The sequence below is a fragment of the Echinococcus granulosus genome (assembly GCF_000524195.1).
Source record: "Echinococcus granulosus chromosome Unknown EG_S00001, whole genome shotgun sequence".
In the NCBI taxonomy this organism is placed as follows: domain Eukaryota; kingdom Metazoa; phylum Platyhelminthes; class Cestoda; order Cyclophyllidea; family Taeniidae; genus Echinococcus; species Echinococcus granulosus.
Window position 1 is genome coordinate 146,219 of NW_020170381.1, and position 21,314 is coordinate 167,532.

A 21,314-nucleotide genomic window follows, 5' to 3' on the forward strand; every position below is an offset into this window, starting at 1 on the left:
AATTTGGTTCTGAAGGTGCAAATTGTGGAGTGGAATGCAGTAGTGAATAGTACCTTACTGCTAACCCAGAATTGCCTTAACAGAAGGGGCTAACCCACGCAGATAGCTGCAGATGGACGGCGTAGTGCACGTTCACCTTCATTTACCACAAGGCTGTGAGCTTTCAATTCACTAGGCTTTAATAAGCAATCCAACATACGGTTGGACGATATTCGAGTAGGCTTCGTGAGGAAATATTTACAGCTTCAACAGTCTTAAAGTTGCGTCCAACAAGTCAATCCGAATTGAAATTTCCAGTTTGCGGAATTGAATTGATGTTCTCACACTTCTACGTAATGTGCGGTTTGTGCAATCTACTTTCCTGTCATACTAGACTTGGACGATTATGTTAAAAAGCTGGGCAAACTTGAGTCAACCAGACAAATTCCCTTGACTACCGACTGCATGTACTAGTAAACACCGGTCTTGCCGGTTTTGGTGTTGCAGTGTTCAACGATTTTCCCGTCGTTTCGTGAATCCCAAACACTGTTTGAGCTGGTTGGTGTAAGGAAAAACATCGAGATTTGTGTAAAAATTGAGCACTGTGGATGATCCAAAATGAATCAAGATGAGTGCATTCGGTTCCTGCATTTTATTTGGGCATTCCTGGTATTTTCGGTTATTTTATTAAGATGAGACTGGAACCCCACAAATTTCTCTAACGAATTGACTACTTTAATACATAATTGCATGCTAAACGCGGTAACTGATAAAATTGTAGGTATAATTATCGTCATCGTTTCGATTCTGAAAATCCGACATCTGGGTATAGAAATTCCATGTCTCAGCGCCCAGGTGGGGATCCATTTCAAAATATCAATGCTAATGAAGTCAGACATCCTATAGTATCGTATCGGTGAAAGTATATTAACACATTTACTAACGGTAAACAATTTGTTTTTGGCAAAAAAATAGATTTTTGCTTCTCCCAAAGTTTGGTCTCAGAACCGACACGTGAAACAGAAGTGCAGAGAAAACGAACCAAATGCGTTAAAATACAGTCCTCCAATTGCTCCCGTCGCCATGTGTACACAAGTTACATCAATATATCCCCTTCAGCAACAAAGCCACCACTCCTCCATATGTACAACGACAATAGAAGGCTGTCTTCTCAAAATTCCTCATAATGTAAGTCCGAAGCTTTGAAACAGGCGAACAATGACAGACAGATCTTCCCAGCCGACAACTCAATACCACTTCTTGAAGAAGGCTGGCTAATGAACGCAGTAAAAAAAACGAGGAAATCCAAGCACCACCCTACTATTGACGTCCAGGCTTAAAAGCTTCAAGATAATGTAAACTACATACACGCGTAGTATAGGTTCAGAGGATATCTCCAAGTGAAAACAGAACTTAGGAAAATTGAGGGTGGGTGATTCACCTGCTGCTATCACTAAAGAAGCGCGCATTAATGAGTAACAGGTTAAAAAACCAAGGATCGTGATGACAGTTGCGGCGGCAATAATCGTGGTGTCTCAGATAATCCATGTCGAAGATAATACAAGCACAGCAATCCTCATACGACACCGTATATCCAACAAACAAAAAAACCTCATCCCCAAACGTTAGATTACCATTAAGCCCAGTATCTGATGTGAGACAGCCAAGTAGTTAAAAATGACCATAATTTGGATCGCCATATACACCAAAGTTGGTTCAAGTAGAACTAATTTTCCGTAGGAAGGCAGAGGTAGCGCTATAGTAACAACCATTCTACCAGTATGCCTCAATACGGTTTAAATAGGCTGGTACACTAATATGCAGAGTCCTCCTATCACTAAAAGCAAGCTTAGGACACATGGAAAAATACTACCTTGGTAAAATAATCGACTCATCGTACACCGAGCAATTTTATTAAGCTATTCTTAGAAAAATGACAGTGAGGCGCTATATCCCCTTGTTTTGAATGGCTCATCGCTCACCTCGCTCATTCCCTAGCGGACGACTGCAGCATCAAAAAGACAATCGCAAACTCTCGATATCGTGTTCCATAACACGTTAGCGGATTGGGAAGCAAAACAGATGAGATGAGATGAAAAATAGTTTGGAGTGATTTTGGCGTTTTAATTAAAAAGGAATTCACAAGTACAAATATACGTGATGCACGCGATAGGTAGCGATTCTGACGATTTACAGTCACCACCAACTCATGATGATTCCATTTTCCTTTTCCTCTTTTTCGGAGAAGTGATATTTGTTTCCTCCGTTGTGCTGGATCGATGTGCGGCAGTCACACACGGTAATGGGGCCTTTTTTTTGTCCAAATCGGCTTCATTTAATGCAGAAGTCTGAACCACTTCAATGACTGAGGGATCAGCAAGAAGACGCAAGAGGATCGCGGCCCCATGAGACGTTTTTGATTCGCACCGCGTCAGACCATGAGAAAGTGCCTGCCAGGGGTTGGTTTGCTGCATGACCAAAGAAGCGCTTCCTCTTGCAACTGTTGGACAGATGGCACAGAGCACCGAGGCCACGGCTTGGGGGCGTCGTACCTCCCACCCTGTCTGCGCTCCACTGGTAACTACGACGAGGCGTGAGAAATGGAATCGACATACCGAGTCCAGGTGCGTTAACAATGCGGCTAGAGCTAACCGCGTGGAAGACGAAGCACCTGAGCGGAAAAGGGAGGGGGAAAGGGGAAGATCAAGATAAACGCCTCGTCGGAGGCACTGGTTACACTGCTTGCCTGTGGGTCGAAAATCACTGGAGAATGAATGAACTGGGTTGACCGTAATTAAATCAATAGGGAGCGAAGCAAGTGTTTCAATTACATAGGTAAGAGCAGCTGAAGACATTGGTTCAAAGGCGACAACGTCAAATTTACGAATACTGTCAGCGAATTCTTTGAAAAAAAGACCAGCTATATCAGTGTCCACACAGGCAAGCGTAAGACGGTTAAAAAGACGTGGTGGGGTTAGTGCAGGTAGCTTAGAGGATGAAGACGAGCGAAATTGTTCACCCTGTTCGAGAAGGTTTGTAAGCTCCGAAACAGTAAGCGGAGTCAGCTTTTCAATGAGTGAGGCACGCATCTGCTGTCTACCTTCTTTTGCAGACTTCTTTTTGTCTTTGAAATTAAATTCGTCGACGCTAACCGTGGTGTTGATGCATATGTAGAGATATTCGCAATCAAGAAGACGGGCGATGAGCTCAGGTGAGACAGTTTTGCGAGGTATGTCGAGATCGTAGTATTTGGAGTCCATTGTGATACTTCTTAAAATGATTTAAAAAGCATGTACATCCACAATAAACAAGCTGTGCAAATGGTCACAAATTTACCAAATGGTAGAGCATAGGTTAGGTAAAAATATCTGGACAAAGAACAACAGAATCAAATGAAGGGAGTCTTAAGGCATGAGCTCAACAATCTTGTATGCATTACACAAAGGCAAAATCCAAATAAATCTTCATATACTGGAACTCAGCATATCGACGGCGCTCAAGTTGCCTTTCAAACGCCTCAAAAGCAGAAACTACAGCAGTAAATGACACAAAGTACGGAAAACAATGTATTCATAAGAGTGCTAACTTGCATGAAATACTCGCTCTCAGTAACGTCCGATCCCATTTTATAAATGAAAATAACAATAATGAACAACTCTAAATATGGGGCGCAGAAAAACGCGCGTCTCTTGTCAGATATCCCCATCTATCGCAGGTATATTCAAACAAGGAATTATAAAAAATCGAACGCCTTTAACAGGGACTCCTGTACGAGAACTGCGCAACGAACTAAAAGCTCCTCCGGTTTGCACAAAAGCAAACTGCAAAATAAAAAAGTGCCAGAACTGTGTACCTTATTTTCTCAACAGAATTTGTCTAATGCCAAGGTCGATGGCAAAAAACCAGTTCGCACGACAAAAATAATAAAACAAATAATCGAACGCATTTTAGGCTAACTTCCGGAACCCCGGACATTCAAGCCCTTACCTATGTAGCAGCAAAAATGCTCGAGAATAAAGAGATGAGTTGAGCCAGATTTAAAAATTTTTCGCATCTTTAAATAACAAACACCCATGACCACAATGCAATCGTACCAGCCCAGCACAACCTACCACACACAAGCTTTAAAATAGTCAATTCCCAATGCACATAAAAACAAAAGATTACAGAAAAGTGGTGAAAATACTTCATATAAGTAGCTCCAACTTCAGTATCTCAGGAAAGGGTGTGTGGAAATGGGGTTAGAATTGCTACCTTCCTGTGAGAATAGGGGAATAGAAAATTATCCTGCAAATACGCTTACTTGGCAAACCAGTAATGAACGATATCGATATCAATGGTGGTTTATCCCTCGGTGTTGGTGAGACTCGACTTTTAAACCATTGAATTTGCCTTCTTGTACCTCGCTGGTTGGGCTGGCCTTCGGGCCATGCCAGTAGCCCAAACACCTTCCCTGTGTTGAATATATTCTGCCCGAGAATATGTCTTCTTTCGTCTTCAGGGAAGTCTCAGGACGCTACAGTACTTCCCCTCAAATGCATGACCTCCAAATCATTTTGGCAGCTTCTAAGCCCCTATGGAAATCAGTGACACATTTTATGCCACACTATCATGACTTCAGGAAAGATTTGGGCCACTGTCAATTTTCCCGATCAAAGGGTCTGAAGTAAGAGGCAGGACAAAGGAACATCGAGCCAATTAAAATTTATTCAGCAGAGACTGAAGAACCTGAGCACCCAAATAATAGCCGAATGAGAACAAGTACTAATGTAACATCAAACTGTTCTACAGTACGGACCGCCATGCTGGGATTTCAATTTCTTCGTACATCTATCCGTCAAACTGCAGCAAAGACGAAAGACCAGTTTTGCTGTTATAAGTAATTGCAATAATGCGAAAAACTTCACTAAGGCGGGGTGAATGGATTCTACTGGGAACTTATTTAGGAAGCAGAGGTGGGGCATTTGTTTTTAAAATTTAAGGCGGATGCCCGTAAGGGCCACCAAAATCTTTTAAAGTGCCGCTAAGCCACAAAAGCAGTGGCAGCGAAACCTATTACTCCTGATGCTTGCCTACTGCCAAACACTATGCTAATTAGCAACTAATGACTTGATTTGTTAACTATTCACCCTACCCTCTCTCTGACCCATATGTTCATACCTGGTAGTTATTCGGGCGTTGTAATGGGGCAGATTCGTTTTACTGTCTAGATAATGCATTTGATTAATTTTATCTGTTTTACATCGTTGCTGTTTAAATTATTAGCAGGCAGCCATGGTAAATTAAAGTGATAATTTATTGACATTTATTATTTAGTCCCGACTACATTTCTCATTTCGAACAACCTGGGACAGCTCAGTCTGGAATCACCCATGCAGAGTCAAATATTGGCTGACGGCTTGACTACCTTAGGTGCATTTGACTATAGTTTTAACGAAAAATTGGTGTTTTACGTCGGGGACCATCACTTGCAGCATACTGATTTTATATCTGTTATCAAAGTAGTACATAATACCTAAACGTATTTTGCTCAGGCGATCAACTTAACGAGTTTCCAAATCCATAATATCTATGGACTGGAGCATGGTGCTATTAACGCATTGGCAATAGATTGGCACAACATGATGGTCTACTGGGCTGATTTCAAAGAGGAATATATTGCAGTCGGCGAGATCAATCTTGGGTTGATGTCAATCACAAAACAGAAGATACTAATATCCGAGAATTTGAGCAACTTAAGGTCGATATGTGTGGACCCGATCACTAGGTTTGTTACAAGTCTCATACTATGTCGTAGGTCCATCTACTGGCTCAAGTCGGGTGAGTCCACCCAGATAGAGAGTGCCGGTCTTGATGGCAGCCAAAGAGTTATGATATTTGAAGAATCTGGAGTCAAAGGACGGGACTTAAAAATCGACTTCTCAACGCAGCGACTTCTTTGGCTCGATGAAACTCACAATCGAATCGTTTGTATCAATATCGAGGGCAGCGACATGAATTACGTTGCCATTTCAGGTGTGTTGATGCTTTACACTCTTATTTGTTACAGATCTGGGTAAAGATCGACCAAAATTCTTGGCTGCATCTGGTGGAAGAATATACTTCTTCAGTGATATGTCTATTACCAGTGTATCTGAAAAAGATACAATTTTCTTGACGGCACATGTTCACATGCCCTTTAGCTATCAGCCCTATGCTGTCAAAGTCTTTGGTGGAAGTGAACAAACAAATAGTAAGCGTTGTTTCAATCTGGTTTTCCGCCATTTTTTTGAACATTTAACAGACATGGTTGTGATGGATCATAACTGCCTTTTAAATAATTATAACATTTCACGCACTGCTCAAGGCAGATTCTCAGGAAACCCTAATGGTACTGCTTTGTGACCCATCATCAACTGCGCATATTGTTGAACTTTTTAGTAACATTGCCAGGCAATGTCACCTGTGTTCCTGAAAAGTTCAGGCGATTCACTAACATGGGCGAAACTGGATGCAACTTTTTGTGTTTAAGTTCACCTTCCAAGCATCTTTACACATGCGCCTGCCCAACTGGCGTATCCTCAGCCAGAGTTGTTACTTCACTGAGTCTGAACAAGGGGGAATCCCAAATCAATCTTCCTCGCTCTTACATCTGCCCTAAGAATCCAGGAAAATTCCTCTTAGTCGCTCGTCCGCCAAAAATTTTTATGCTTTCCTTGGACAGTCAGCTTGCAGACAGCCCCCTATGGCCGATAGGGGTGTCTCCAAATCCTCGCGGAACTCTGGTTCGTGTGGATTTTGACCCCAAATCTGAGTGCATTTATTGGGTTGATAACGCTATTTACCGTCTGAGACTCGGGGAACGAAGTAAGTACATTTTAATATCCGAAAAGAAAAAGTTGTGTTTAGCAGGTCTTATCGATCTGCTTTATTTTTTTAAGATCCTACAGCGGTAATTGAGCCCACTAATGGGGCCCTCCAAACTCTAGATGGACTTGCGGTGGATTGGATAGTAGGTAACCTCTACTGGTCCACGGGTGGTAACAAGCAAATTTGGGTTTCCCGTCTTGATGGAGCCTGGCCTCGGCTGCTTCTCACCCTCGAGGATTTCGATGGCAATGGTGTTAGTGATTCAACCGAGTCAGACGTTTTCTCTGATCCATACGGGGAGGAGGCTGCCAAACGAAGACCAACAGCCTTAGTCATCGATCCAGTTAACCGATACTTATTTTTTAATGTCTGGTCAGGAACTCGAGGCAGAATTGAACGCACCTGGCTTGATGGCACGCATAGGTGAACCGAATCGGTTTAATTTCTCCTTTTCGGCTCTCTGAAATTTAAGGTTTGATAAGTTTACAGTTGGCAGATTTCGAATATATTCTTCTGAATGCATTAAATCCGTGATGCTAACACCCCTTACTCAGTATCAGTCTTTCGCTTCCTTATTGTGTTATCACTGATTAATTCAAACCAGTGATGTTATTCAAAACCGCTTAACTGATTAGTCTAAAATAATACTTTATGCACAATTGTGGTATTTTAATGTACCAACTATTTTGAAATATGATCTTCGTTTTTGTTTTTAATCTTCCTATTTTCATTGGTCTGCATAATATCGATCTAACCCTAAAGTCGACCTCTCCGAATGCAGGGTGATTGAATTCTCATGTTTCTGGATTGTTTGTTTCAAGTAGTGAACCAGCTTTACTCTGTAGTGAATCCGAGTTCGTTTTTGTTTTGTATTACAGGGAAGTTATTGTTGACCACAATCACACGGTTTGGCCTAACGGGATTGCATTAGATCTTGAGGCCCGTCATCTCTACTATGTGGATGCCTATTTGGGCATTATAAGCCGGGTGGATTACAGCGGGGATAATCCCAAGCAAATAGTTTCTGGTCATCTGCAGCATCCCTTTGGGTTTGACCTCTTGGGTAATCCTGCTTTTGGCAGTGTTGTCTCGTAAAGGCTTTTGTTAAATGCAGTATCTTGCCATAGATGAAAATCTTTACTGGAGTGACTGGCAAACGCTGTCAATTTCTCAAATAAACAAACACACTGGAGAGGATTTGCGTGTTCTCAAAACGATCGGTGTCGATGAAGCACTTATGGGTATTCGAGCTGTTGATCTAACAGCCAAAAGCACGCGTAAGTTTAGTCTTATGCTAAACCTTGGAACCCCTTGTTAGCTCAATTTACCAAATTAAATCAATCTTTTATAAGTTTCTTTCCTCAGATTGACTGGATCACGCTGATTTACGCTTACTTAAAACGGAAATAAGTGGTTTGTATTCCAAAGATTGGTACAGTTAAAGTAGCTTTTTATTTTAAAACGTACTTCTGACTAAAGAATCGATTGATGCCCTATGAGCCTTTTTGTAAAATAACTATTTTCATTACATGATTGGTCTAAATAACCTCCTCTTTTATGGAAGGCTGTGCGAATCTTGAATTATTTCTTCTCGATTTCTATTAGTAGAAAATGTTTTGTGCAAAATATACAAGATAGGTGAACCCGTATGACCGTGTTTTAATGTTCTTGAGCATTATTCTGGGGTTTCCCGGTCTTTTGCATGCCACAAGATATTACCATAGGACATATCCAGACACTCATAATACACGTTCTTCCTTTTCACTCTCTGTGGAATTTGAGTGTTTGTGTGCGTGCAGACAAAGGGAATGTTTGCGATGACGTATCAAAGAGCGGTTGCACGCACCTCTGCTTGGTGCTCCCCGCACAACCTAGCGGCAGGGATAACGAAGGTGGCGGTCGTTCCAATAGAGGTAAGGAGGTGGAGGACCTCTACTACTGCGCATGCCCACCCGAATACGCCCTCGATTCCGATGGAAAGACGTGCATTGTGCCCGATTCTATGTTGCTCTACTCCCTTGACGGAACTGGCATTCGACGCATGAGTCTGCCCAAGTCCCGTCTTCGATCGCGCCAGGCTCACTCTCGCACTCCACTCAAGCATCAGCCTCCAGGTGACCGGTCAGTCTCCGAAGTTATTTTATTATTCCTCTTCTCTGCTCAAGTTACTGAGTATTTGCACCGATTCATTAATTTACACCATCTCTTTGAGTTTCCTTTCGTGTTTGGGTGATGTAGCTACTAGTAAATCGGAAGGGGCACATGGATCCGAATATCGACATCTGGATTCAAATTACTTTGATTCTACTGGTAGTAAAAGAGCTATTATTATCTTCAACTTGCTCACGAATCTGAAGTGAGTTTGGTTAATTTATGCTTTAGCCATCTATCTGCTGCGACAGCTTCAAGAGGCACCAGTCTGATCTACCACGATGTTGAATTAGCCGCTGCAGAGGCGGCTGCGATGGCGTCCAATCAGATCTTCAACCAGGTTCCTTTACCCTTCTTGCATCGCGTCATTCGCTTCGATGTGCACATCTCTGAAGAGCGTATCTACTGGGTAGAAGACTCCGCTCCTCAGGTTAACCACATAAGATACACTTATTGAATTGCCTTACCCTTATCCACCTATTGAACATTTATAGTCGTAGTATGGCTTTCCGTTGATAAGTACAAAATAATCTGCAAACAAGTTAATCAGTGCTTCAATTTATTTTTCATGTTTTAGTGTATATCGGTGGCTTTTCTGAATGGGACTGGCAAGGAGACCCTACTCTGTCTCTTTCATGACATTAGACTCGAAGACACCAACCAAGCTGGTGGAAGTGGTGACAGAGACCCTGGTTCTTCAGTGCCGCCATCTGGGAGTCAGCATCAAGCTCGCGATTCCATCGTTGGTTTGGCTCTGGACTGGCTCACCAATGCACTATACTTTTGCGTTGATGGCGAACGTCCTAGGCTGGAGGTTATTGACCTCAAGTATCGCAGCTACATACAACCTTCTTCACTGCCCTTCTATTCATCATCACCGCCTCGCTCACGTCCTCGCAAAGCTGCACGTAGGGAAAATTGGCATTCCAAACGGATTCGGCGCAATGTTGTTCCTCCATGGTTCCTCCATCCACCAAAAGGTGCGGACCCATCTTCAGATGACTACGATCTATATTCATATGATTTCAATCCGCTTACAGATCATCTGGCAAATAATGTCGACAACTACCGTCTTGTACTTCTGCATAACCTGTCGTCTCCACGAGATATTGTGGTGCATCCAAAAAAACGGTAATTTAGTATATGCGTAACTCAAACACAGTTTAAACTGTTTCTAATGAGTAAACGCTTAAGAATTCGGCAACAAAATTAATGATCTGTTCCTACTTAGGTATTTATTCTGGTTAGACGGAACGCACAATGCTCGATTCAGTATATTTTCCGCTGGACTTGACGGCCGAAATCATCGTGTAATTTGGAATGGGGTTGGAATGGTAATGAGCCTGGCAATCGATTATACCAGTATGTTGACCTGTATAAATGCAAAATTTTTAGGTTGATGTCTGACTAAATTTTAAATGCACTCGCTGACTTATGCTCTTTCCTAATTGGCATGACTGGCAAACTGAAAGACACTGTCGCCAAACGCTTTTTGTATAACGATACAATAAATGGATTGTTCGGTCCAATTTGATGGTTAGAATGTTCTAGTTCACCGCAAAGGAATACCGTAGTGGTGGATACGCCTGTACCGAAACTTGGCTGCAAATGGCTGGAGCATTAAGGTCATTTGACAACCATATTATGATTTATTGATGACGTGTATTGCACTTCACGTCTTTCAGGCGTCAATATGATATTTTAGGGATTGGGAAATCTCATCATTGTTACAGTACATTTTGACGTGTTATGTTTCATATTTTTAATATTATGAGTTTTTGAAGTCTTCATGACAACTAATCTTGCTAATTTAGCCGATCGACTGTACTGGATGAATTGGGTGACCAAATGCATCGAGTCCATATCGCTTAATGGGGAAGACTGGTTTTCTGTTAACCCAATTCTTCCATCATACCATGGGTCGTGGCCGAGCTCAGATGATATTTACGCCGACAGCGTGCCGCCTCCTTCCACCACATCTACTGATTTTCATCCCTACGCTATTGACGTTTTCCAGGGAGCGGTTCTCTTTTCTGAGGTTATTTCTGGCACGTTTATGTGAAGAAATAATATGCGTTGACAAGATCTTTCACTGGCAAAGCTGCACCAAATCAAGAAAATGACTTTGATTTCGTAAATTAAAGAAATTCGTCTTTTTAGGTTTAAAACTTTTTAATACCTTTGTACGGTATTCATATGGTCCGGAACAGTAAGGCATTATTTTAATGTAATTAAAATTGTGCATTTCCATCATAAATTAGCTAATGGTAGAAAGCATTGATAGGAATTGTCCTAATGGTTGGCATTATGGTTTAGGAAAAAGACGAACATTTCATGTTGAGGGTGTTTTTTATCTTTAGCTGACTACACAAAGCGTTTATCGAGTTCAACTCCCGAATTCGCGATCCGGGTTCTCAACTGGGAGCCAGCTGAATTTACCCGCCGATCTTCTGCTTCGTGGTCCCTCGTCGCCATCAGGCAGACAAAATTTTCTTGTTTTGGGTTTGTTTGTAGCGGGTTTCGATCGACAGGCTGCAGAGCCGGGCCATCGATGTGCCTCACCCTCCTCCACGGCGGCATTCCATCCACAGGCGCTGGCCTGGAGCTATTCTTACAGTCTACAAAGTCTTTCTAATCAACCCCATCACCAGCAGACTGGACCCATATGCCAAGTACACACGTGTGCCTGTTCGGGTCATTAAAATAGCTAAATAACTGAGGCAGTTGTCATTTATCTTGTGAATGCTACTTTTGCTCTTGCAGGCTCTGTGTTTGGGAGCTCTTCCGCCGCATTCTGTGCCCGGAAGCCGTGGTGGCAGCAGCAGCAGTGCTAGTGCGCAGCCTTCTGTATTCAGAGGTCGTGGTGTCGTCGGTGGCTATCCATCCTCTATTCTCGATGACCGGTCGCCCCGATTCACTTGTGCTTGTCCCACGCAATTCACTCTGGCTTCCGATGGCTACAGCTGCCTTGGTAGACTTGTTTATTTCAGTGAAAAAAATACACCTCGTGACATCTTTTGCTTTGTCAAGTGTGTACATCGTATTCACGTTAGAAAGGTGATGCCATTTTCGGATGAAAGCTTTGCTGATGTACACTGTTTATAGCAATGCTCAAAATTTTGCTTAGAGAATTCCTCATTTATTTAAGCCGAAGCCATTTATCGGAATTTATGAATAAGGAATATTGGTTGAAGATCAGAATTTACAAATGAACTTTTTCGTGTGTGCTTTGGAAGCCATTGATGTCAGGGATCTTCCCATGCTACATCTGCAAAATTATCTTAATTCTAACAGCATGTGATAAATTCTTACTGACATTTATTGGCTTGCACATGTCTGTGCGTTTTCGCCCCTGTTGATAACACCGGATTGTTGTTGGCATAAGATGCGCCTTAGTCTACTTCCCTGGTGTGCTGTGTTCATTTTGTTGCACACCTAAGAAATCAACCATGGATGGATCCATGCACAAAATGCAATGAAGTTTAGGTCGTTTTCATTATTATTTTACATTTGAGTGCCTAAATGAGAGAGGTTTTAACCAGTAGAACTACATGTGAACTATGTAATTGCAGCGTTTAGACTACTCTACCATACACCTTATTTTGTAATGCTTTCCATTTGTATAGGCTTAAATTGAAAACGACTTTATTTGTTATAATGGCCAGACTTCCGTTTCTTCCAGAGCTACAATGCTCGATCACCAACATGTAAAGCTCTCCATTTACTTTCATTTTTAGAACCCTATCGGAGTCTTTTGATGATTACAATTGATGGATCAATCATGCGTTACACACCCGATGACCAGCCGGCAACGAACCTTCTTTCCCTGTCACCACTCACCCTTCCCACGCATGACCATCTCTCTGCTGATGGCTTTAACCCACCACCCACCTGGCATGCCGTTGATCCAGTACCTCCGTACGCGGAGTCGACCTTCAACGAGGGTGATCCGGATGCTCTATCCGACCCTCTGGTTTTTGCGGGACGTTGGTCGAACCGCCAACGAGTCGCTGCTGCTGCACTTGAGGAGCTGACCAATGCGGGTCTCTTCTTCCTTTTGCAACCCATCGGGAAGCGTGATCACATTTCTTCACCTGCCTCTTTCTTCCGCGGCAGGGCCTTTCGTCAGGGCTTTGAGTCTGGCAGCAATAGCAGAAACAGCGATAGTAGCAGAGATCAGCACTACGATTTCTTTACTGGCAGTACCCGCTCGGGAACTGCTTTCATGCGTCTTGGATTTCTTGAATTCTCGACAGGCGAAGTTACTCTTTGGGAAGGTGGCCCTTGTAAGTTAATTGATTAAAATAGTGTTGTACTCCTTCAACAACTCATTTTAGCGAAAAAAATACATGTATTTAAACAGCGTTCATCCAAGACGATATGTATTATATATAGGTCTTAGCATTTTAGCTAAATACTCATTTTTACTCCATTTTGCCTCAAATTACATATAATTTTGATTTAACCTTGTTGGTATGCGCCACTAGCACACATAGTCTTTCAGAATTGAGTGCACATTCGTCTCTAACTAGAAAGTCATTTTTTAATTTTCCCCATTAGTGGTCCCAATGACCGACAAAGCATGGCATTCTTACATTGGAAGCGAGGACCACAACTTAAACACTCAACAGTCTCACCTGGCGTTGTTTAATCGACCGCGTTGGAGCCTCGCGTTTGATCCAGTTAATCAAATTGTTTTCTGGAGTGATTTCCTCACAGGTCTCATAGGAGCGGAGGACAGCAGGTCAGGACGCACCATTGGTTTAGTTGCGAATCTCACTGAGGTATGGTACGGAACACCGAATTGATGTTCGTGAAGGAACTATATTTTCCTAACGCTGCTTCTTTCCCGATTACAGAACTCGCGCACCATCCTCGAAATCGTTGTTGAGCCACGATCTGGTCAACTTTTTCAGCTGACGTCCAAACGGTTGGAGGCTGACAGCCAACCCACTGACTGTCGCATCGAAGTGACGTACCTGGACGGGAGCGATCGACGACTATTGTACGATACCACGAAGTACTCTATCTGCCCACATTCTCTCACATACTCCGCCAAGTTAGCCCAACTCTTTTGGGTTGATCCTGGGAAACGACGCATTTTCGCCTTAAATGTTGCCACTGGTGTCGGAAGTGGAATAGTGAAACCTGAAATAGTAGTTGTTGATACTTTACCCATCCCGAAATCCCTCGTAATTTTACCCGAAAACACTCTTGGATCGCCGTCTTCAGGAAACTCTCTATGGTTGACGTGGCTGGAGCCAATCCATCACAGTGTTGCCTCCGGCAATCAAAACCATCCCATAAACCTTCTTTATGTACCCCTTGATGCATCGTACACGAATGGTGCATCGGTTGTCTCACAAAAACCTCTTACTCCGCCGCCAGGGCTCAACTCATATGTATGGAATAGCGGTGATCAACTCTTCTTGATTCCTGTGCGTGGCGGTGGTCTAGGCGATCTTTCATGGCATCCATGTGCTGGTCCCTCTCATGGAGAATGCTCACAGTTCTGCCTACCAAAGGCCACTGCGTCGTCGCCGAGTCTACCACTATATCCGGGTCCACTCGCTCCCCACCCACCACTGTCATCACCTCAGCCACGGTCACTCTGGCGCACCGTTCGCCGGTGTGCCTGTGCCCTCGGGTCACAACTTCTAAACACAGTGTCCCAGGCTGATGAGGGAAATATGTGTAGTCGCATTCCCTACTGCCTACCACCGAATATGTTATGTCGTGCTGGTATTACAATCAGGGACAACAAAACACTCCGTGAAAACTACTTTCTCGTTGGGGAACCTTTCCCCCAACGTGGGGCTTGCATTCCAGCTCACAAAGCCTGCGACGGAGTCATCGACTGTCGGGTGGGATTCTTTTAACCCTACCCGTTTCTCGCAGTTATTTTCCATTTGAGCACTCTTAGTAGGCTTATATGTGGCAACGAGCCCTTGAATTTGCCGTTTTTTGTAAGACCACTTACACAGTAGTGTCTTAGATAGTTGATATATCAACAATTGTCGAAATAGATTCTTTCAACTTGACCAAATACGCTATTTATTAAGACATTGAGATTTCTCCCACAGTAAATCGCAATTTGGAGGCTAATAGTGTATCAGAGACCATGTCGTTAAGATATTTTGAAGGATGAGCGTCAGTATTGGTGTTAAATCTCGAAGTCTAATGTCGAAAGTAGAAAAGCACTTAAAAATGCTCAAACTTTTGGTCGATGCATTCGAAGTAGGTATCTAATGCCGTGACTTTTTTGTAGGACGGAAGCGATGAAGTGGATTGTCCACAGATATGCCCTGAATACGAGTGCGACAATGGTCTTTGCTTGCCCTTTTCATCGCGTTGTAACGGCGTGATTGAATGCGACTCGGACGAGTCCTGCTGTGGCAAGGATCAGTTTGAATGTCGCCGTCCGCGTCACTCGCTGCTCATCTATCATCTACAACTCGGTGGCCCATCGAGTCGATGTCTCCCTTCCGTCATGGTCTGTAACGGTCGACCCGACTGCCCCGATGGCTGGGACGAGGCTTCATGTGAGGATCAGGAGTCAGGGGCTAATAATAATGCCAAAAATTCTGAATTAGCTAATGGGAGCACAGTCGCGGTCGAATTGGCCTTTGCAGATGGCTCAAACAAGAGAGCCGGTGAATTTCCATATGTATACACGGTGTTCATCGTCTCGGCAATCATTGTTGCCCTTGTCGTCTTCAGTCTCGTTGCCTATCTGTGCTCAAAAAAGTGCGTTTCTTTTCTGCTTACTAAACTTGCTCGCGATTTGAAGTCTACAGCTTTTTCGATTGGATAGGTCGCATCACTGCTAAATCGAATCATATGAAGGCCAGCTTTAAGCATCACTTCAGTAGTTCCCCACATATTTTAGGGCATTTGTTCAATTCTTTACCTTGATTGTATTTAGTCCAGGCTATTTTTAGCTAATTTGGTCCAACTTTTCCTCGGAGTCTTTTATGTAATAGTCTAGTAATGTTTTTTTTTCAGACATTCGATTGGCATTGAGTGACGATAATTCCGTGACCCTTAACAGGTGGTCCAAATCTTCGTACACGGTGCGTACGGATGTTCTTCTGATTCCTTCCAGGAAAGGGGACAGGTCAAAGGGCAGTGGAGGGGAGGGGTTCAATTGTGTGGATGGTCAGATGAACAATCGTAGTGAATATCAAGAGCCTCTGGTTGCGAGTAAGGCAACAATCAAATCCTCTGCAACTGTGACTGAACATGTTCCTGCATCCATTTCGCACCATCGAAGAAGTGTTGCAGGCAGCCGAAAAATCACTTCAAAAGTCACCGTCCTGCCTCCACCTCCAAACAGTGGTTCTTCTAGCTGGTATTGCCCTTCCTGTTCCTCCCAGGATGGTCAGTCGCCATCAGCGAACGTTTACAGGAATTTTTGCAATCGTTGCCACAAACGCAGTCGTCATTATTCCAGGAATCTGAGTGAGCTGTAGTTAGCAGTTTTTTAGTTGTATGTAAGTAGATTCGTCATTAGGGTCAGATTATTTTTTCATCTCAGAGCCATCTCGTACACATTCACCATGCCACTGTGCAGCAAGAGTAAGTAATGCAGAGACGCCAGACAACAGTTCCTCCACCGTGTATTGGACGCGTGCGACTTCCAAGTGTCCGCCAGCTCCGCCACCCTCCTCTTTGCCGTCCCCTCCCCCCTCACCTACCACCAGCTGTCTTTTTGAGGTTCCTTCTACCTGTCCACCCCCAGCTCCCCCACCGTCCAAATTGCATGCTGACGACGAAGACGAGGGCGAGGAGGAAGAGGAGGAATTAGGCGGAGGAAGCTCATCATCGGAATTTAGCGAGTCTTCTAGTCTAACTACTTCGCCTCTGCGCTGTCACCACTATCATCGTCGGCAGCAACGTGGACGTCATCTACGTCGACACCGTCGGCCACGGCGTCACGAGGCCTCTGTCTCCTCGACAGCCTCTACGGAGCACAGCCACCATCATTACCAGCACGCTAGTCGAAGACGCCGTGGCAGCAGTAGAAAGCAGGGTAGTAAGAAGGTGAGCTTTCGCTCAGATCTGGATGATGCAATGGACCTTGCGTGTATGCATTGTCCGCAGTGTGGATTGAGGCAACAACAGCAACAGAGTTCCCACCAACATGCAACACGACGGAATGCCATTGCCACTGCAGCTACTGCTCTCCAACAAAACACCTTGGCCGCCACCTACAGTCAGGTTGAATCGTCTTCGGTTGCAGCCAACACCGTTGAAGGTAGCAGTTCATCATCAGGAGGTCCTAAAACAACTTCAAACCGTTCATCCGAATTCTATCCTCGTGTTAGTCTTTTCCTTACTGGAAGTACTCACTATGTGATGTTTATTATGTATGGGTAGTTATATGATTTCTAGTAACCCTTAATTCACTAGCATATTTTTTGTTTTATCAAATTTGGCACACAATTTTATTTTCTAACGAAATAGTGCGCTGTTTCATATTTTTGAATGCAGGAGACAGTAAATCCACCTCCTAGTCCAATAACTGAATCCATTTATGCCTCCCTTCCACTTGCCGTTTTAAAACATCCCGGACCAACATCTCGAGACGCTAGTCTCTCTAATTCTTCTAATTCCAATGGAGTCGTTTGCAATGTGGGCGTGAATTCTTTCTCATTTGAAGCTTTGGGAAACGATAAGGAATTGGACAAGCGAATTATTGCGACAGGTATCTTAACATTGGAAATAATATGTCATTATTCGATTATCTTTGTAGTGCTAATACGACTATTATCACTCAATACTTTAGTTGGAAACTTGGGGAGGTCCAGCGTTCGCTCCTCGGCACCTCCCTTCTGTTGTCCGTCCGGTGATAATGCGCTCAATCATCCCAAACAGATCCAGATTTCGTCATCAGCCTCTAGATGTATAACATCATCAACATCTAACTTTTATTCCCATTGCCACCACCGCCACCATGCTGGTGAATTGAATACAGCTATGGCAGCTGCCTCTGCCGCGGCCAAAACAACTACAACCATCCAAAATGTGCACGTGGTGATATTTACATCTAAAAGGGAACAGCTGCACCAGTGCTGTAATTGTTGCTCAGATTATTCACTCTCCTCCGATAGTGAATGCGAACGAGAAACATCCGCTATCGTAGCGCCTCATCAGAACAATGGTAACCCCACTTCCGGTTGCGTAGTGATACCGGATGAGCCAAGAGAACAAGCCGAAGGAGCCGAAGCTGAGGGTATGAATCCTCCTGCCAGAGCCCCTTTCGCTCAATTTTCTCCTTCAAGGAACGGATAAATGGTGTCTTAACTTTTCAGCACCAAGCATTTCAGCGCGTGCAACTTAAAAACACGTTCATTTTAATCAATCACTCCTATGTAATTTAAACTAATCTTTAATATTATTATTTGCAGCATATTTTTTTTCAAAAGTCGCTTATGTCTGAGTCCCATCCACTTGTCTCCCTTTGCTCGGGGAAGTCTACTGGCAGGTCGTATTCAAAATTTGAGTCACCAGGACGGACCAAGTTATTTTCATATTGCTCGTTCATCACAGTCTTTTTTCTAAGTAAAGAAATGGTATTTAGTAAGGGTAACGCTTTGAAATTATGCGTAGGGAGACTTGCCGCTCAACAACCTCATCAGTCTCTTTATTCAGGTCTTCAGTTGGGGATACCCTCTCCACCTCGTTTCGCCTCAGTGACTGGTCAAGAGGTACTCCATTCTCAAGGTCACGTAAAATGTAGATTAGGCGCATTACTTGGGCCTTGGGAATCGAGCCAAGCAACGCGCCATGTTGTTGGGAGCTATAGAGTTTGTCGATATAGGAAATCAAGTGTTGGCTGTCATTTGAGTGTCTTATACTGATTCTGTGTAGCTTCATTTTTTCGCCTTCTGTGTATTTAATTAGTATTTGAGGTGGGAAAATTCTTACACCACAACCTACTACACATCTACCAGACTTTTCGACCAGTGATTTAAGCATGCGAAAGTCCTGGTAACTAATTCACTTTTACTTGGTGGTTGAGCAAAACAATTCAACACTGCGGTGTCATAATAATCATATTTCGTCTATACTGTTGAAAACAATGTGAGATTTATACTTTTGAAGACACACCGGATTTAATTTTGCGATTTATTTTGGGATGTTTGCAAGCTTTTTAACCAGTGTAAGTGCTCACTAGCTTACAAGTCTCACCTGTTTCCACGAAAAAAGTCAAATTAAAGCAATTTCCCTGTTTTACATTCCCATTTTACCCCTTTGATTGTCTAAGTTCTTTCGGTCCCAGTTCTGGCTCCAAAACCAATATTGGAGGATTCTACGGGTCAGCGGATGTACAAGTCATATTAACTTAAACCAAAACGGAAAATAGTTAAAAACTTGGGAATGGTAGATAAGCTTGGGGTCTTGCGTGCATTAATATGCTCCTCTCATGCATTACCTTTCTTGCACGCATATGAAATTTATTCAAAAATTTTCACGTGCTTTAAAATCTGTTTGGGTAAAAAGTACTTTATTTTATCTTACCACTGTTTTGACTCTTATTATGGACACAGCGCTAAGGTAGAGCAAGTGTTTAATGAGCAATTGACCTATCAGTTGCGTTAAAATGTATAATGGATATGTGATTTAAGTTGTCTTATTATTTTTTGTACGTATCAATCATCGATACTAAATACAAAAGAAAGCCATGTACACATTCAATGCACATTTATCAAAATAAACCCTTCCATTGATTCATGAGCGAGTTCTGATAAGCGCACATGCCATGCCCTGTGTTTGAAATGCCCTCACCTTGGCCTAGTCAAAAACATCCTTTCAGGGCAAATATTGCGTCTGTAGGATTACACCTCAATAACACTGCTGCATCAAAAAGTCGGAAGCCCACAACATATTTGGTGTACCGGTGTAAAATTCAGTCGAACAAGCAGAGAGATAGCGTAGTTATACATCCGTCTAAGTGATTTCAGGTAACAAGTAGGTAGTCGATTGATAATTTCGATTGTTAATTTGGCAAAGTATTAACTATAATCGCCCAGTAATAGAAAGATTCCTCGAGTCCATTTGGTGGGTAACTTTAACAACATAATACTTCTCCGTTGATTATTCATGTCATCGTTTTAATTTGGCCTTCAAATGTATTTTAGCATTCACTAATGTGGATTATTACCAAAGCAGAAATAATACAAGAATCTGCTCAAGGTATGGCTTCGTGAATCTCTTTTTAACCAGTTTTATGCGTACCGTTCCTGTAACTTTTCAGACTGTCAATGCATCGACGAATAGAGGTGGTGAATATTCTTTGGCGCTGAGTAACTTTATAGTTTATTCAAAACCTCTGCACGCAAGCACAGGCGCCAAAACGACGGAAACGCAAACGACGACACCAGTCCACTTTTTTCAAGAAAAATAGTCCAGTACAATGTACGGGAGACACCAGCCTATATTTTGGTTTAAAATGATTTACATGGATAGCGCCAAAATGCTTTAGAGGATATGTAACAGTGCTAGCAACTGCAGCATAGGTTTGAGGTTACTTCCCTCTCAGGCATGCAGGCTCTGTAAGTGTTTTAAAGTACGAATCAGTTAGTCAAATTGATACTACTATCTCATTTTACAAATCCTACTGCTAGTCAGTAAAATAAAGGTCTCGAAAAGAAATGTTTCACGCATAGGGTGGTCTCGGAGTTTAGACTGCTTTTCTGTTTTGAAGAAGTATTCAGAAGTTTTGATTTAGGCAAATACCCTGCTTCAAAATACTTTCAATGACATCTGAGCCTTGCTAACCGCTACTCCAAAGTAGTACGCATGGGGACCTAGTAGTCATACGTAGAATAGCCTTTTGTCATCGTATCCGTTTGAGTGATAGCCGACTTCCATTTAACTCGCAACCCTCAGACTTAGTTGTTACTTTGTATGAATAGTTATCTGATCAATCAGCAATTCATCCATTACAATATATTTTCGATCTCTTAAAGCATAACCTTGGAGACAAGCATCAATGAATGTAAATTAAGAAACTTTCTGTACACTTCTGTTCATACCATTGTATATTTTGGAGTCAACAAATCCGTAAATTTGTCAAATTTAGTGGAGGTGGGGATTTACGCCTTTGGAGTACGTCTGCCTTCTCCTAGTTTGCGCAATAGTATTCATTTGTGCGATCAAAAGTTGTTCACTTAAGCAAAATTTGGGTCCCTGACTCTTTATACTTAAGGTATTGCTTTATTATATTCTCAAATGACAAAGACCAACCACAATACCAGCAAAACTAAACGACTATCAATTTTACCTTGACGTAAGGATATGCTCTACCCTACGCACTGAATTCCCTAGTA

General features: G+C 42.8%; 2 protein-coding genes across 2 annotated transcripts; one reads left to right on the top strand and one right to left on the bottom strand. All coding sequences in view use genetic code 11, as the record gives it.

The window, feature by feature from the left end:
• Positions 1-2,186: 2,186 nt before the first annotated feature.
• Positions 2,187-3,239, bottom strand: EGR_00018 (ribonuclease p-related protein; the record flags this gene model as incomplete). Its single annotated transcript, XM_024489267.1, has 1 exon — positions 2,187-3,239. The coding sequence occupies one exon, from the start codon at positions 3,237-3,239 to the stop codon at positions 2,187-2,189; it is 1,053 nt and encodes a 350-aa protein (XP_024355945.1).
• Positions 3,240-5,192: 1,953 nt separating this feature from the next.
• EGR_00019 (Low-density lipoprotein receptor-related protein) lies at positions 5,193-18,828 on the top strand (the record flags this gene model as incomplete). The annotated part of the gene is made up of 26 exons (XM_024489268.1): positions 5,193-5,256; positions 5,296-5,480; positions 5,514-5,746; positions 5,777-5,994; positions 6,029-6,211; positions 6,412-6,825; positions 6,900-7,251; positions 7,707-7,891; positions 7,956-8,105; positions 8,628-8,949; positions 9,211-9,409; positions 9,557-10,110; positions 10,211-10,341; positions 10,794-11,017; positions 11,340-11,651; positions 11,743-11,950; positions 12,717-13,265; positions 13,540-13,763; positions 13,839-14,843; positions 15,248-15,726; positions 16,031-16,440; positions 16,517-17,301; positions 17,473-17,686; positions 17,768-18,214; positions 18,634-18,689; positions 18,727-18,828. 26 exons carry the CDS (start codon positions 5,193-5,195, stop codon positions 18,826-18,828), a joined length of 8,205 nt encoding a protein of 2,734 aa, XP_024355946.1.
• Between the last annotated feature and the right edge of the window lie 2,486 nt (positions 18,829-21,314).